Source organism: Salmo trutta, chromosome 14, assembly GCF_901001165.1.
Source record: "Salmo trutta chromosome 14, fSalTru1.1, whole genome shotgun sequence".
NCBI classification, from domain to species: Eukaryota; Metazoa; Chordata; class Actinopteri; order Salmoniformes; family Salmonidae; genus Salmo; species Salmo trutta.
Genome location: NC_042970.1, coordinates 10,089,358 through 10,103,665, shown reverse-complemented (window position 1 = coordinate 10,103,665; position 14,308 = coordinate 10,089,358). Strand labels below are relative to the sequence as shown.

At 46.5% G+C, this 14,308-nt stretch overlaps 1 protein-coding gene across 1 annotated transcript in view; it reads left to right on the top strand.

Moving 5' to 3' along the window:
• Nucleotides 1-14,308, top strand: part of LOC115207365 (kinesin-like protein KIF21B) — a gene marked incomplete in the record, with an annotated part of 100,143 nt that overhangs the window by 46,236 nt on the left and 39,599 nt on the right. The window contains 10 exon segments of the mRNA XM_029774388.1: nt 4,864-5,086; nt 5,818-6,000; nt 7,566-7,715; nt 7,793-7,924; nt 8,584-8,856; nt 8,956-9,071; nt 10,002-10,197; nt 10,541-10,730; nt 11,039-11,102; nt 11,995-12,228. Coding sequence (XP_029630248.1) covers nt 4,864-5,086; nt 5,818-6,000; nt 7,566-7,715; nt 7,793-7,924; nt 8,584-8,856; nt 8,956-9,071; nt 10,002-10,197; nt 10,541-10,730; nt 11,039-11,102; nt 11,995-12,228 — 1,761 coding nt within the window.

Genomic DNA, 14,308 nt, shown 5'->3' with positions numbered 1-14,308 from the left:
GTGTGTGTGTGTGTATATGTGTGTGAGTCTGTGTGTGTGTGTGTGTGTGTGTGTGTGTGTGTGTGTGTGTGTGTGGTGTGTGTGGTGTGTGTGTGTGTGTGTGAGTGAGTGTGTCTCTATGGGTAGGAGTATTTCCTGAGGGTGTTATGAGGTTAGTGGGAGATACACCACTGTGTTTTGCTTGGTCATGGATTAGACCAGATTAAAGTGATTAGCTGAATCTGCATAGTCTACTCCAAGAGTTCCCAAGAACCCCCCCCCCCCCCCCCCCTTCCCCCCAGCATTGTGGAGCATGACACAAACTGTTCGCAACCCTCTTGTTGGTGGAGAGAATTTAGCAGGTTTCAATCTTATTTCCTGCAATTCTACACATTTTGTCATGGGGTGCAAAGAAAATGTTGCCGTTTTAAAGAAACATTTATTGCAATTCTATATATTTTGTCATGTCTAATGTGTATTCATGTAATATTTGAGTGACAAAAAAATTATGACAATATCAATGGGTTAAAAAATCGAAATAAATCAAAATTGTTAGCTGACATGGGCTAGTTGATCTGGACATTTCTGACCAGTTATAAATATCTCTCTAAGTTATGCAATGACTAACATGACAAGAGGAACTGATGATGAACTACCCAATTTAGAAATTGCACCTTGTTCATTCTACTATTACAACTTTTAAAAGTGACTTTAAAGCCGGACTGAGTTCCTTAAAAGAAAATATATATATTGTCACGGCTGTCTGAAGAATGGGACCAAGGTGCAGCGTGTGTAGCGTTCCACATTTTATTATAACTGTGAAACTATGCAAGATATACAAATAAACTAATGAACAAAAACAACAAACTGTGACGAAGAGGTGCAACATACACTAACTCAAAATACAATCTCCCACAAACCCAGGTGGGAAAAACAACTATTTAAGTATGATCTCCAATTAGAGACAATGATGACCAGCTGCCTCTAATTGGAGATCATCCCCCAAAAAATAACATAGAAAAACAGAAAGAACATGACAACATAGAAAATCAAAACTAGACGCAACCCCGTCACGCCCTGACCTACTCTACCATAGAAAATAAAAGCTTCTATGGTCAGGACGTGACAGTACCCCCCCCAAAGGTGCGGACTTCGAACGCAAAACATCGAACAAACGAATTTAACAAAAATGGAGGGTTAGGGTGGGTGTCTAATGTCGGTGGCGGCTCTGGTGCAGGACGAAGAACCTTCTCCTCCCGCGGATCCTCCTGTATCGGAGGCGGTTCTGGTGCGGGATAAAGAATCCTCTCATCCTGCTTATCTGCCAGCATAGGAGGCGGCTCGGGTGCAGGACGGCGAACCCTCTCTTCCTGCGAATCCAGCATCATAGGAGGCGGCTCCGGTTCAGGGCATAGCCCCCGCTTCTCCCGCTGATCCCTCCACTTTTGTGTCACCAGACTGTGGATCGTCGGAGGAGGAACCGGACCGTGGTTCATCGCCAGAGGCTCCGGACTGCAGACTGCCGCCGGAGGCTCCGGACTGGAGGACGTCGCCGGAGGCTCCGGACTGGAGGACGTCGCCGGAGGCTCTTGACTGGGGGCCCTCTCGGGAGGTTCCGGACTGTGGGCGGTCTCGGGAGGTTCCGGACTGTGGGCCATCTCGGGAGGTTCCGGACTGTGGGCCGTCTCGGGAGGTTCTGCACTGTAGGCCGTCGCCGGAAGCTCTGGACTGGGAACTGTCACCGGAAGCTCTGGACTGGGAACTGTCGCCGGAAGCTCTGGACTGGGAACTGTCGCTGGAAGCTCTGGACTGGGAATGCGCACTGGAGGCCTGATGCGTGGGGCTGGCACAGGTGGTGCCAGACTGGTAACACGCACCTCAGGGCGAGTGCGGGGAGCAGGAACAGGACACACTGGACTGGAGAAACTCACTGGAGGCCTAGTGCGTGGAGCCAGGACAGGTGGCCCCAGACTGGTGACACGCACTTCAGGGTGAGTACGGGGAGCAGGAACAGGACTCCCCGGACTGGGCAGGCGCACTGGAGGCCTGATGCGTGAGGCTTGCACAGGTGGCGCCAGACTGGTAACACGCACCTCAGGGCGAGTGCGGGGAGCAGGAACAGGGCGTACTGGGCTGTGGAGGCGCACTGGAGGTCTGGAGCGTAGGGCTGGCACAATCCGTCCTGGCTGGATGCTCACTTTAACCCGGCAAGTGCGGGGCGCTGGCACAGGACGCACTGGGCTGTGAATGCGCACTGGAGACACCGTGCGTATCACCGCAAAACATGGTGCCTGACAGGTCACACGCTCCCCGCGGTGAGTACGGAGAGTTGGCACAGGACGTACCGGGCTGTGAATGCGCACTGGAGACATGGTGCGTATCACCGCAAAACATGGTGCCTGACAGGTCACACGCTCCCCACGGTGAGTACGGAGAGTTGGCACAGGACGTACCGGGCTGTGAATGCGCACTGGAGACATGGTGCGTATAGCCGGCCTCATTTGTAGCGGAACTTTAACACACTTCTCGGGATGAGTACGGGGAGCTGACTCAGGTGGCATCTGACGGCTAACCCGCTCCTCAGGGAAAATGCCGTACATACTACGCCAAACCAACAGCTCTCTCATCACCCCCCTCCACTATCTCACAGTACTCCTCGCTCAGTCGCTCCCAATATTCCTCTTCGCTCTCAGACTCACCCCTCGGCTTCGCCGACCAACCCGTGTGCCCCCCCCAAAAACATTTTCTTGGGGCTGCCTCTCGTGCTTCCTTCGTTGCCGTGTTAGTTCCTCGTATCGTCGCCGCTCTGCTCTCGCTGCTTTAATCTCCTCCTTCGGACGGCGATACTCCCCGGCCTGCCTCCAGGGTCCTTTCCCATCCAGGATTTCCTCCCATGTCCATTTGTCCTGACCACGCTGCTTGGTCCTTTGGTGGTGGGAGATTCTGTCACGGCTGTCTGAAGAATGGGACCAAGGTGCAGCGTGTGTAGCGTTCCACATTTTATTATAACTGTGAAACTATGCAAGATATACAAATAAACTAATGAACAAAAACAACAAACTGTGACGAAGAGGTGCAACATACACTAACTCAAAATACAATCTCCCACAAACCCAGGTGGGAAAAACAACTACTTAAGTAGGATCTCCAATTAGAGACAACAATGGCCTCTAATTGGAGATCATCCCAAAAAACAACAACATAGAAATACAGAAACAAGAAAATGACAACATAGAAAATCAAAACTAGATGCAACCACGTCACGCCCTGACCTACTCTACCATAGAAAATAAAAGCTTCTATGGTCAAGACGTGACATATATATACAGTACCAATCAAAAGTTTGCACACACCTACTCATTCAAGGGTTTTTCTTTATTTATACTATTTTCTACATTGTAGAATAATAGTGAAGACATCAAAACTATGAAATAAAACATATGGAATCATGTAGTAACCAAAAAAGTGTTAAACAAATCAAAATATATTTTATATTTGAGATTCTTCAAAGTAGCTACTTTTTGTAGACAGCTTTGCACACTCATGGCATTCTGTCAACCAGCTTCATGAGGTAGTCACCTGGAATGCATTTCAATTAACAGGTCAGTCAATCTGGAAAATTTCAAGAACTTTGAAAGTTTCTTCAAGTGCAGTCGCAAAAACCATCAAGCGCTATGATGAAACTGGCTCTCATGAGGACCGCCACAGGAATGGAAGACCCAGAGTTACCTCTGCTGCAGAGGATTTCATTAGAGTTAACTGCACCTCAGATTGCAGCCCAAATAAATGCTTTACAGAGTTCAAGTAACAGACACATCTCAACATCAACTGTTCAGAGGTGAATCAGGCCTTCATGATTGAATTACTGCAAAGAAATCACTACTAAAGGACACCAATAAGAAGAAGAGACTTGCTTTGTCCAAGAAACACAAGCAATGGACATTAGACCAGTAAAATTTGTGCTTTGGTCTGATGAGTCCGAATTTGCGATTTTTGGTTCCAACCTCTGTGTCTTTGTGAACAGATGCATGTGTGGTTCCCACCGTGAAGCATGGAGGAGGAGGTGTGATGGTGTAGGGGTGCTTTGCTGGTGACACTGTCAGTGATTTATTTAGAATTCAAGGCACACTAGCATGGCTACCACAGCATTCTGCAGCGATACGCCATCCCATCTGGTTTGAGCTTAGTGGGACTATCATTTGTTTTTCAACAGGACAATGACCCAAAGCACACCTCCAGGCTGTGTAAGGGCTATTTGACCAAGAAGGAGAGTGATGGAGTGATGGCGTGCTGCATCAGATAACCTGGCCTCCACAATCTTCATACCTCAACCCAATTGAGATGGTTTGGGATGAGTTGGACCGCAGAGTGATGGAAAAGCAGCCAACAGGTGCTCAGCATATGTGGGAACTCCTTCAAGACTGTTGGAAAAGCATTCCTAATGAAGCTGGTTAAGAGAACTCTAAGAATGTGCAAAGCTGCCATCAAGGCAAAGGGTGGCTACTTTGAAGAATCTGAAATATATTTCTGTTTTTTATTTTTAATACATTTGCAAAAATGTCTAAAAAACTGTTTTTGCTTTGTCATTATGGGGTATTGTGTGTAGATTGCTGAGTATTTTTATTTTATTTAATCTATTTGAGTTTCTGGCTGTAACGTAACAAAATGTGGAAAAAGTCAAGGGGTCTGAATACTTTCCGACGTCACTGTATATCCACGCCCCCCACTGCCGACCCTTCACTCCCCCCTGTTTGGGAACCACTGGTCTAGTTGACCGTGGGTCTCTCCTGTATTGTTATGGAACAATGTTTTTAAACTTTTACGCATAGATTAACCATGATGAACACTATTTGTAACCCCTCTTTCTTGTCCTGTTCTGTGTAGGATCCGTCCCCAGATGGTGAAGGAGAAGATCGAGGGCTGTCACATGTGTACACTTGTGACCCCTGGGGAACCCCAGGTGTTGCTGGGTAAAGACAAGGCCTTCACGTACGACTTTGTGTTCGACATCGATTCGGCACAGAAACAGATCTATGCTGCTTGTGTCCACAAACTCATCGAGGGCTGCTTCGATGGATACAATGCTACTGTGTTCGCCTACGGACAGGTACAGTAAGACAGAGAGACAGATACAAATATATGAATACACAACTCCATCAAAGAGTGCCTTGAGGGCCCCAATGTTTACCTCTGGATTACCTATGGATACACTCCTAAATACATCAACTTAGTGTATGCATCCATACAAGGACAGATTCTAATAATTATGTCTATTTCAAAGAAGGGTCTATTTCAGTGTTTCCCAAACTCAGTCCTGAGGACCCCAAAGGGTACATGTTTTGGTTTTTGCCCGAGCACTACACAACTGATTCAAATAATCAACTCATCATTAAGCTTTGATTATTTGAATCAGCTATGTAAGTGCTCGGGCAAAAACCAAAACATGTACCGTTTGGGGTCCCCAGGACTGAGTTTGGGAAACACTGGTCTATTTGTAATCACTGTTATGTGGTTGTTTATGGAACAGCCACACAGAGAAATCTGACTTATCACAGTAGGAATCTGTTCCTTCTCTGGCAAGAACAAAATACATACAGTACTAGTCAAAAGTTTGAACACACCAACTCATTCAAGGGTTTTTCTTTACTTTTACTATTTTCTACATTGTAGAATAATAGTGAAGACATCAAAACTATGAAATAACACACATGGAATCATGAAGTAAACAAAAAAGTGTTAAACAAATCAAAATATATTTTTTATATTTAAGATTCTTCAAAGTAGTCACCCTTTGCCTTGATGACAGCTTGGCACACTCTTGTCTGTCTCTGTTTCCAGACGGGCTCAGGGAAGACGTACACCATGGGGACGGGGTTTGATGTGAACGTGCAGGAGGAGGAGCAAGGCATTATTCCACGGGCAGTTCACCATCTGTTCCTGGGCATCCAGGAGAGGAAGACACAGGCACGGCAGCAGGGCACACATCCTCCTGAGTTTAAAGTTAGTGCACAGTTCCTAGAGGTAAGAACACACACACACACACACACACACACACACACACACACACACACACACACACACACACACACACACACACACACACACACACAGACCCCTACGTACACTATGGCATTGCCATAGTAACACTTGGGCCACCCATCCAGTCCCCTGTGAAAGGTGGCAGAGGGGATGAAAGCGGTCTAGAATAACATCTTGTCCTCCAGGGATGCATTGTCTATTGTCATTGGTCATTCTTGCCTTTGATTGATTGGCTGTGTGCATGTTTGTGTGCGTTGTGTGTCTTTGTGTGTGTGAGGCAATGTTAACCTGAACCAGATGTGAAGGGCATGCACCGATCAGCCCTGGTGATGCTACAGGAAGTGACATTGTGATGACAGATTAACAGGAAACCCAGTGGATTATGGGTTCTGGTGCCTGACTGATGTTAGTCGTTAGCTGTGATATTACCCAGAATGAGAACCCCGACACTCTCTCTCTCTCTCTCTCTCTCTCTCTCTCTCACACACACACACACACACACACACACACACACACACACACACACACACACACACACACACACACACACACATAGAAGTGTGGGAGACATGAGCTGATATGTTTTAAAGACTTTAACTGGCTGTGTGACAAGAGGTGCCTGGTACACACTGTGTTTCTCTGCTTAGTGTCTCTCACAGCCTTCTCTGTGTGTGTCTGAAGCATCATCAGGGAAATTGTCATATCATTGGTATGCCTGTTGAATGTATTGTATGAGGTGTTGTGGGGTAATGTTATCATGTGTTGTGGGGAGGGGGGGGTAGTAATGGTGTGTATTTGTCAGCCTGTCAGCTAGGCCTATATTCTGTCTTCTCTCTAGGGATCGGACTACAGTAATAGACAGCTAATGTAACCTGATTCACTTACAGATGGCTATCTCTGCTAAAATCATCTCCATCTCCATCTCTTTTTCTCTGTCTATCCTTTTATGTCTCTCTCTCTCTCTCCCCCTGTCTCTCTCCCTCTCTCCATATCAATTTGCCTCTACCTGTCTCTCCCTATCTCTTTCTCTTCCTCTCTCCTTTCTCTCTCTCTCTCTCTCTCTCTCATTAGTTCAGCTGTAGGTCATTGGATTATCAGTATGGATGATAAACAGACATTGATCAGGCTAGGGTTAAAGAGAGTGTGTGTGTGTGTGTGTGCTGAGCTGTCTCTTGACCTCTCCTGACCTTTAACCCTATTGCTTCCTGGAGGTCAGAGGTTATGTGCTACAGCCTGATCTTTGCCCTTTCATCACTCTCTGTCTGTCTGTCTGTCTGTCTGTCTGTCTGTCTGTCTGTCTGTCTGTCTGTCTGTCTGTCTGTCTGTCTGTCTGTCTGTCTGTCTGTCTGTCTGTCTGTCTGTCTGTCTGTCTGTCTGTCTGTCTGTCTGTCTGTCTGTCTGTCTGTCTGTCTGTCTGTCTGTCTGTCTGTCTGTCTGTCTGTCTGTCTGTCTGTCTGTCTGTCTGTCTGTCTGTCTGTCTGTCTGTCTGTCTGTCTGTCTGTCTGTCTGTCTGTCTGTCTGTCTGTCTGTGTGTGTGTGTGTTCCAGCTGTACAATGAGGAGATCCTTGATCTGTTTGACGGAGCCAGAGACCCAGACTGTAAGAACAGGAAGTCTAATATTAAGATCCACGAGGACGGCAGCGGTTCCATCTACACCAGCGGAGTCACCTCACGACTCGTCCACTCTGAGGAAGAGGTGTGTGTGTATAGCACTAACAATAAGTATGTGTGTATGTCAGTTTTGACGGTGTACTTGCGTGTGGTGTTTTCTAGCTTTTACAATGTCTGAAGTTGGGAGCGTTGTCCCGAACCACGGCCAGTACACAGATGAATGCGTCCAGTTCCAGGTCTCACGCCATCTTCACCATCAACCTCTGTCAGATGAGAGTCTGCCAACAAACTGAGGTAGGGAGGGAGGGAGGGAGGGAGGGAGGTAGGGAGGGAGGGAGGGAGGGAGGGAGGGAGGGATGGAGGGAGGGAGGGAGGTAGGTAGGGAGGTAGGGGGAGGGAGGTAGGGAGGTAGGGAGGTAGGAGGTAGGGAGGGAGGGAGGTAGGTAGGGAGGGAGGGAGGGAGGGAGGGAGGTAGGGGAGGGAGGGAGGTAGGGATGGAGGGAGGGAGGGAGGGAGGGAGGTAGGGAGGTAGGGAGGGAGGGAGGGAGGGAGGTAGGGAGGGAGGGAGGTAGGTAGGGAGGGATGTATTGACTGAGGGAGAGGCAGAATGAATGAGACAAAGTAGAGGTAGAAGAGGGTAAAAGAGGAGTGAAAAGCTGAAAGATGAACATATCAGAGTAGAGTCAGAACAGTTATACAGTAGTAATAAAACATGGTGATAACTGTTGTCACTGTCTGTCTGTCTGTCTGTCTGTCTGTCTGTCTGTCTGTCTGTCTGTCTCTCTCTCTGTCTCTCTCTCTCTGTGTCTCTCTCTGTCTCTCTCTGTCTCTCTGTCTCTCTCTGTGTCTCTCTCTGTCTCTCTCTCTCTGTCTCTCTGTCTCTCTCTCTCTCTCTCTCTCTGTCTCTCTGTCTCTCTGTCTCTCTCTCTGTCTCTCTCTCTGTCTCTCTCCAGGAGAATGGAAGTGTGAATGCAGAGTTGAACGGAGAGGTGAATGCAGAGTTGAACGGAGAGGTGAATGGAGAGATGAACGGAGAGGTGAACGGTGAGGTGAACGCAGAGCTGAACGGTGTAGGAGGAGGAGATGGAGGGTCTATAGCCAAGCCTGAATACGAGACTCTGATGGCCAAGTTTCACTTTGTGGACTTGGCTGGATCAGAGAGACTGAAACGCACCGGAGCGACAGGAGAGAGGGCACGAGAAGGCATATCCATCAACTGTGGACTGGTGAGGAGTACACTACGTGATGATGATGATGATGCTGATGATGTGTGTGTTCTAACTGGTGCTGAGAAACGTGATGATGGTTGTGTGTGTGTGTTCTAGCTGGCCTTGGGGAATGTGATCAGTGCTCTGGGGGACCAGGCTAAGAAAGGAGGACATGTTCCATACAGAGACTCTAAACTGACACGTCTTCTACAGGACTCACTGGGAGGAAACAGGTAACGCACACACACATCGACACACACAGGCTTGTGCCTCACCAGTCTTTATAGCGTGTGTAATGTTTTCCCTCTCCTCTCCAGTCGTACGGTGATGATAGCGTGTGTAATGTTTTCCCTCTCCTCTCCAGTCGTATGGTGATGACAGCGTGTGTAATGTTTTCCCTCTCCTCTCCAGTCGTACGGTGATGATAGCGTGTGTAATGTTTTCCCTCTCCTCTCCAGTCGTACGGTGATGATAGCGTGTGTAATGTTTTCCCTCTCCTCTCCAGTCGTACGGTGATGATAGCGTGTGTAATGTTTTCCCTCTCCTCTCCAGTCGTACGGTGATGATAGCGTGTGTAATGTTTTCCCTCTCCTCTCCAGTCGTACGGTGATGATAGCGTGTGTAATGTTTTCCCTCTCCTCTCCAGTCGTACGGTGATGATAGTGTGTGTAATGTTTTCCCTCTCCTCTCCAGTCGTACGGTGATGATAGCGTGTGTAATGTTTTCCCTCTCCTCTCCAGTCGTACGGTGATGATAGCGTGTGTAATGTTTTCCCTCTCCTCTCCAGTCGTACGGTGATGATAGCGTGTGTAATGTTTTCCCTCTCCTCTCCAGTCGTACGGTGATGATAGCGTGTGTAATGTTTTCCCTCTCCTCTCCAGTCGTACGGTGATGATAGCGTGTGTAATGTTTTCCCTCTCCTCTCCAGTCGTACGGTGATGATAGTGTGTGTAATGTTTTCCCTCTCCTCTCCAGTCGTACGGTGATGATAGCGTGTGTAATGTTTTCCCTCTCCTCTCCAGTCGTACGGTGATGATAGCGTGTGTAATGTTTTCCCTCTCCTCTCCAGTCGTACGGTGATGATAGCGTGTGTAATGTTTTCCCTCTCCTCTCCAGTCGTACGGTGATGATAGCGTGTGTAATGTTTTCCCTCTCCTCTCCAGTCGTACGGTGATGATAGCGTGTGTGAGTCCGTCGGACCGGGACTTCATGGAGACCCTGAACACACTGAAGTATGCTAATAGAGCCAGGAACATCAAGAACAAGGTGATGGTGAACCAGGACAAGACCAGTCAGCAGATATCTGCTCTCAGGGCTGAGATCGCCAGGCTACAGATGGAACTGATGGAGTATAAAGGGGTGAGGAGAGGAGGGGGGAAGGAAGGAGGGAGGGACGAAGTGAGGGAGGGAAGGAGGTAGGAAGGAAGGTGGGATAGAGGGAGGGAGGGATCCGAGTCAGAGACTGAAAGGAAGTTGTCTGCCATGTGATTGGCTGCAATAAAGTAGTCTGATTTATGATTGGCTGAGGTGTTGGCGTCCAGTGAGTACAGAAATAAAATGGAAAATGGGAATTTTTACCAGCAAAATGCTTGAGGTGATATAAAAATCAATATCCTGTTTGTTGATTGGATGAAATGGCATTGTTCTGTATGTTCATTGGCTGAGATAATATCTTCCTGTATGTGTATTGCCTCCTCCCTAGGGTAAGCGTGTGATGGGTGAGGATGGCGTGGAGGGCTTCAGTGATCTGTTCCAGGAAAACTCTATGTTACAGAGAGAGAACGACACGCAACGCATGAGAGTCAAAGCTATGCAGGAGACCATCGACCACCTCAACACACGCGTCACCACGCTCCTCGCCAACGACGTCACCGCGCTCCTCGCCAAGTCAGGTAAGACCAAGAGAGACAACGCACACACTGTCCAATGGTCGTTGAAGATTGTAGCTGTCTGAAAACGTTACTCAGATCCTTGCTTCCCCGCCCTTCTTTACTTCATTTCTACACCTCCCTTTCAAAGCTCATTGGAGGAGAGGATCCAAGGTCCCTCCCTCAGACCTTCTCCTCCGATGAGCTTTGAGAGGAAATGAGGTAACAAGGATTTGACAGCTAGTAACATTTTCTGACACAGACCATTGCATGTAGTTAAGAAGTGTTAACCGCTAATGTCTCACTGTGAACTCTGACCTTCTGACCTCTAGGTGAGGGCAACGAGGAGATTGGTGCTCTGATCCAGAACTACATCAGAGAGGTTGAGGAGCTCAGGTAAGAGTTTGTTAGGGGTTATAACTCCACTGGGACTATAATGAACTTTACACTGAGTGGGTCTGGGTCTGACTCTATAGCCACTGTTTCTTTGGGACTGGACCATAAGACATCATTATGGAGGTCAAAGGGCAAAGCAATTCACTGAGTTTCTGTTTTGCTGTTACTGTACTTCAGTTCATAGTTTTGTTGTTGTTGTTCTACACTGAACAAAAATATAAACTTAACATGCAACAATTTAAAATATTTTACTGAGTTACAGTTCAAGGAAATCAGTCAAGTGAAATAAATTAATTTGGTCCTAATCTATTGATTTCACATTACTGGGAATACAGATATGCATCTGTTGGTAACAAATATCTTTTAAAAAAGGTAGGATCAGAAAACCAGTCAGTATCTGGTGTGACCACCATTTGCCTCATGCAGCACAACACATCTCCTTCACATAGAGTTGATCAGGCTGTTGATTGTGGCCTGTGGAATGTTCTTCCACTCCTTTTCAATGGCTGCGCGAAGTTGCTGGATATTGGCGGGAACTGGAACACGCTGTCGTACGCGTGGACCCAGAGCATCCCAAACATGCTCAATGGGTGACATGTCTGAGTATGTAGGCCATGGAAGAACTGGGACATTTTCAGCATCCAGGAATTGTGTACAGATCCTTGCGACGTTGGGCCTTGCACTATCATGCTGAAACATGAGGCGATGGAGGCGGTAACTGTAAAGTTTGACTAATGACATCTGTTTGGCTTTCTCTCTCGCTTTCTCTCTCTCTCTTTATCTCTCTCTCGCTTTCTCTCTCTCTCTTTATCTTTCTCTCGCTCTCTCTCTCTCTTTCTCCCCACCCTCCTCTTCCTCCTCTCTTCCCCCTCTCTTCCCCCCCTCTTCTCAGATCCAAGCTTCTGGAGAGTGAGGCGATGAACGAGTGTCTTCGTCGCAGTGTGACTCGTCTCTCCTCCCGCTCGCCGTTCCCTTCCTCCTCCCATGGCTCCACCCTCGGGCCACACCCCTTAGGCTCCTCTCCCCATTCCCTGTCAATGGAGGCGGAGATGACGGACGTGATTCGCCGAGCTAAGATGGACATTGAGAGGCTGAAGAAGAAGGAGAGGAGACAGAGGAGGATGAGGTGAGAGGACGAGAATAGGGGAGGGGGAGGAGAAGAGCGGAGACTACTGTTGACAGCATTAGAGGGTACAGGATTGGGCTTAATCCCATTTCTATTCAGATAGTAAATGGGATTGGAATGGGGCCAGGATGGTAGTGTAGGGTAGTGATTAGTGCTGTTGTTGGTGACCGTATGACCGCCACACTAGCGGTCACGAGTCATGAAGCAGTCAAACCGTTTAGTCATGTTAATTAGGCTTCTCCAAGCTCTGATGCTGCTGATGGTCATTAGTAGCCAACCAAACTAGCTAACTGCCTGGTACTCAGCACTCTATTGTCCCTCTAACCACTATGACATCAATGCAAATGTAATGTAAAATCTAATCAAACACTTCATGTGAGCCCATGAGCAACATTTCTATAGGCTATGCAATTATGTGAGAAAATAGAGTGATGGCCTATACTAAAAAGAGGAGGATCAGCTTTCTATAGGCTAGGCCTACTATATTTATTTCTCAACTTCCCTAATGTTAAGCACACTGCTTATCTTTACAACAGGAGTATAGCCTACCTGGCTGGCATGAAAATGAACCACAGGAAAAGCGTCCTCCATTCGTTATTTAAGTGCATAGATGACATGTATCTTTCCCCCTGCTGACCCTGTTTCGATACAGGTGCATGATAATGATCCATTCTAAATCAAAACAAATTTCAGACATATAATATTTTGTATATGTAAAGACAAGATTAAATCAAGAATAGTCTGATTGGTGACAATATTAGCCTATCACTTGTGAATGATGACTAGCATAACAAACAATGCCTTTTTTTTGCAACTTTTTCTAATCATAGTCGCACACCTCATGTAGCCTAGTCCATAGGCCTATATGTTTTGATAAGGTTTCTATCCCAACTAAAGTGGCCAAATAATTTCTTAAAATGAAGCACATTAATCTGCTTTACAAGGGATGTAGAGCCTAACTGGTATATATAAGCAGAACATTTTCACCATAAAAATGCACCTTTACAATAAAAGCATTACATGTATAATAGCAGTTGCGGTCACTTTTGATAATGGTGTTTTCCGCTAATGGAACATTCGGCCTAATAGTTTATCAACATTTTAAGCTAAACGTTCTGATCTGTTGCGTCAGCCACATTAAGTTAAAAAGTTTTTGTGATGCTAGTGGTTGTATTAATTTGGGATCTATCGCATCCCACAACTGTCCCAGACTATGTTTGGAATATTAATTTCTCGCAAAGAATAGAATAAGTCAACTTTTGTACTATGGGGGATAGTAGATTGACATAGGCTAGTGCTTTTGCTGTTCGTTATGCCTACTCATATTGTTGGCTGACGAAAAGTAAATGTGGACAGTGCTTCCAATATCTTTAATATGCAACTCGGAATTGGATAAGGACGCACGCAGTTGCATCCCCGATGTGTCTGTCTTCACTTGTAGCCTGTGAGAAAGACCAGATCACGTGATGGAGCGTGCAACATTCAGGGAGAAGCGCACAACGGCCGCTGGCCGCATTAGGCAGGGATTTTTTTAGGGTGCATCACGGCCACACAAAGGGAATGCCGCCGTGAAAATTCTAGGCATTATCAAGTGCTTGTCAAATTGTGAATGAGAGACTGATGTAGTGTCTACAACCTGCGTAAAAAAACAAAACAGAGCTCATACCTTTCAAACTACTTTTTTCAAATCATCATTAGTCTCATCATGCAGCGTTACAATGTATTAAAGATCAAAACATATAGCCCAACGTTTGTAGAACAACTAAAGTTACATTAATAACTTTAAGCATATAGCATATAGGAAGTACCTATTTATTTATTAACCACTCAACACAGATTACACGCATGTGCACACCCCTCAAATCGTTTGGAGAAAATATCCTTTCTATTTTATTCAGCTTGTTCAATTGTACTCTTCATAATATAAAATAATGCCACGGAATTCTAACCAAATCTTGTTTGCTAAATGAACGAGTGTAGCCCACAGCCGTTTGCCATAGCCAGATCAGGACCTAACATGAGGACAACTCAGAATATGCTATTCTGTTCTTCTGAAATAGACTACATTTTCTTCATATCA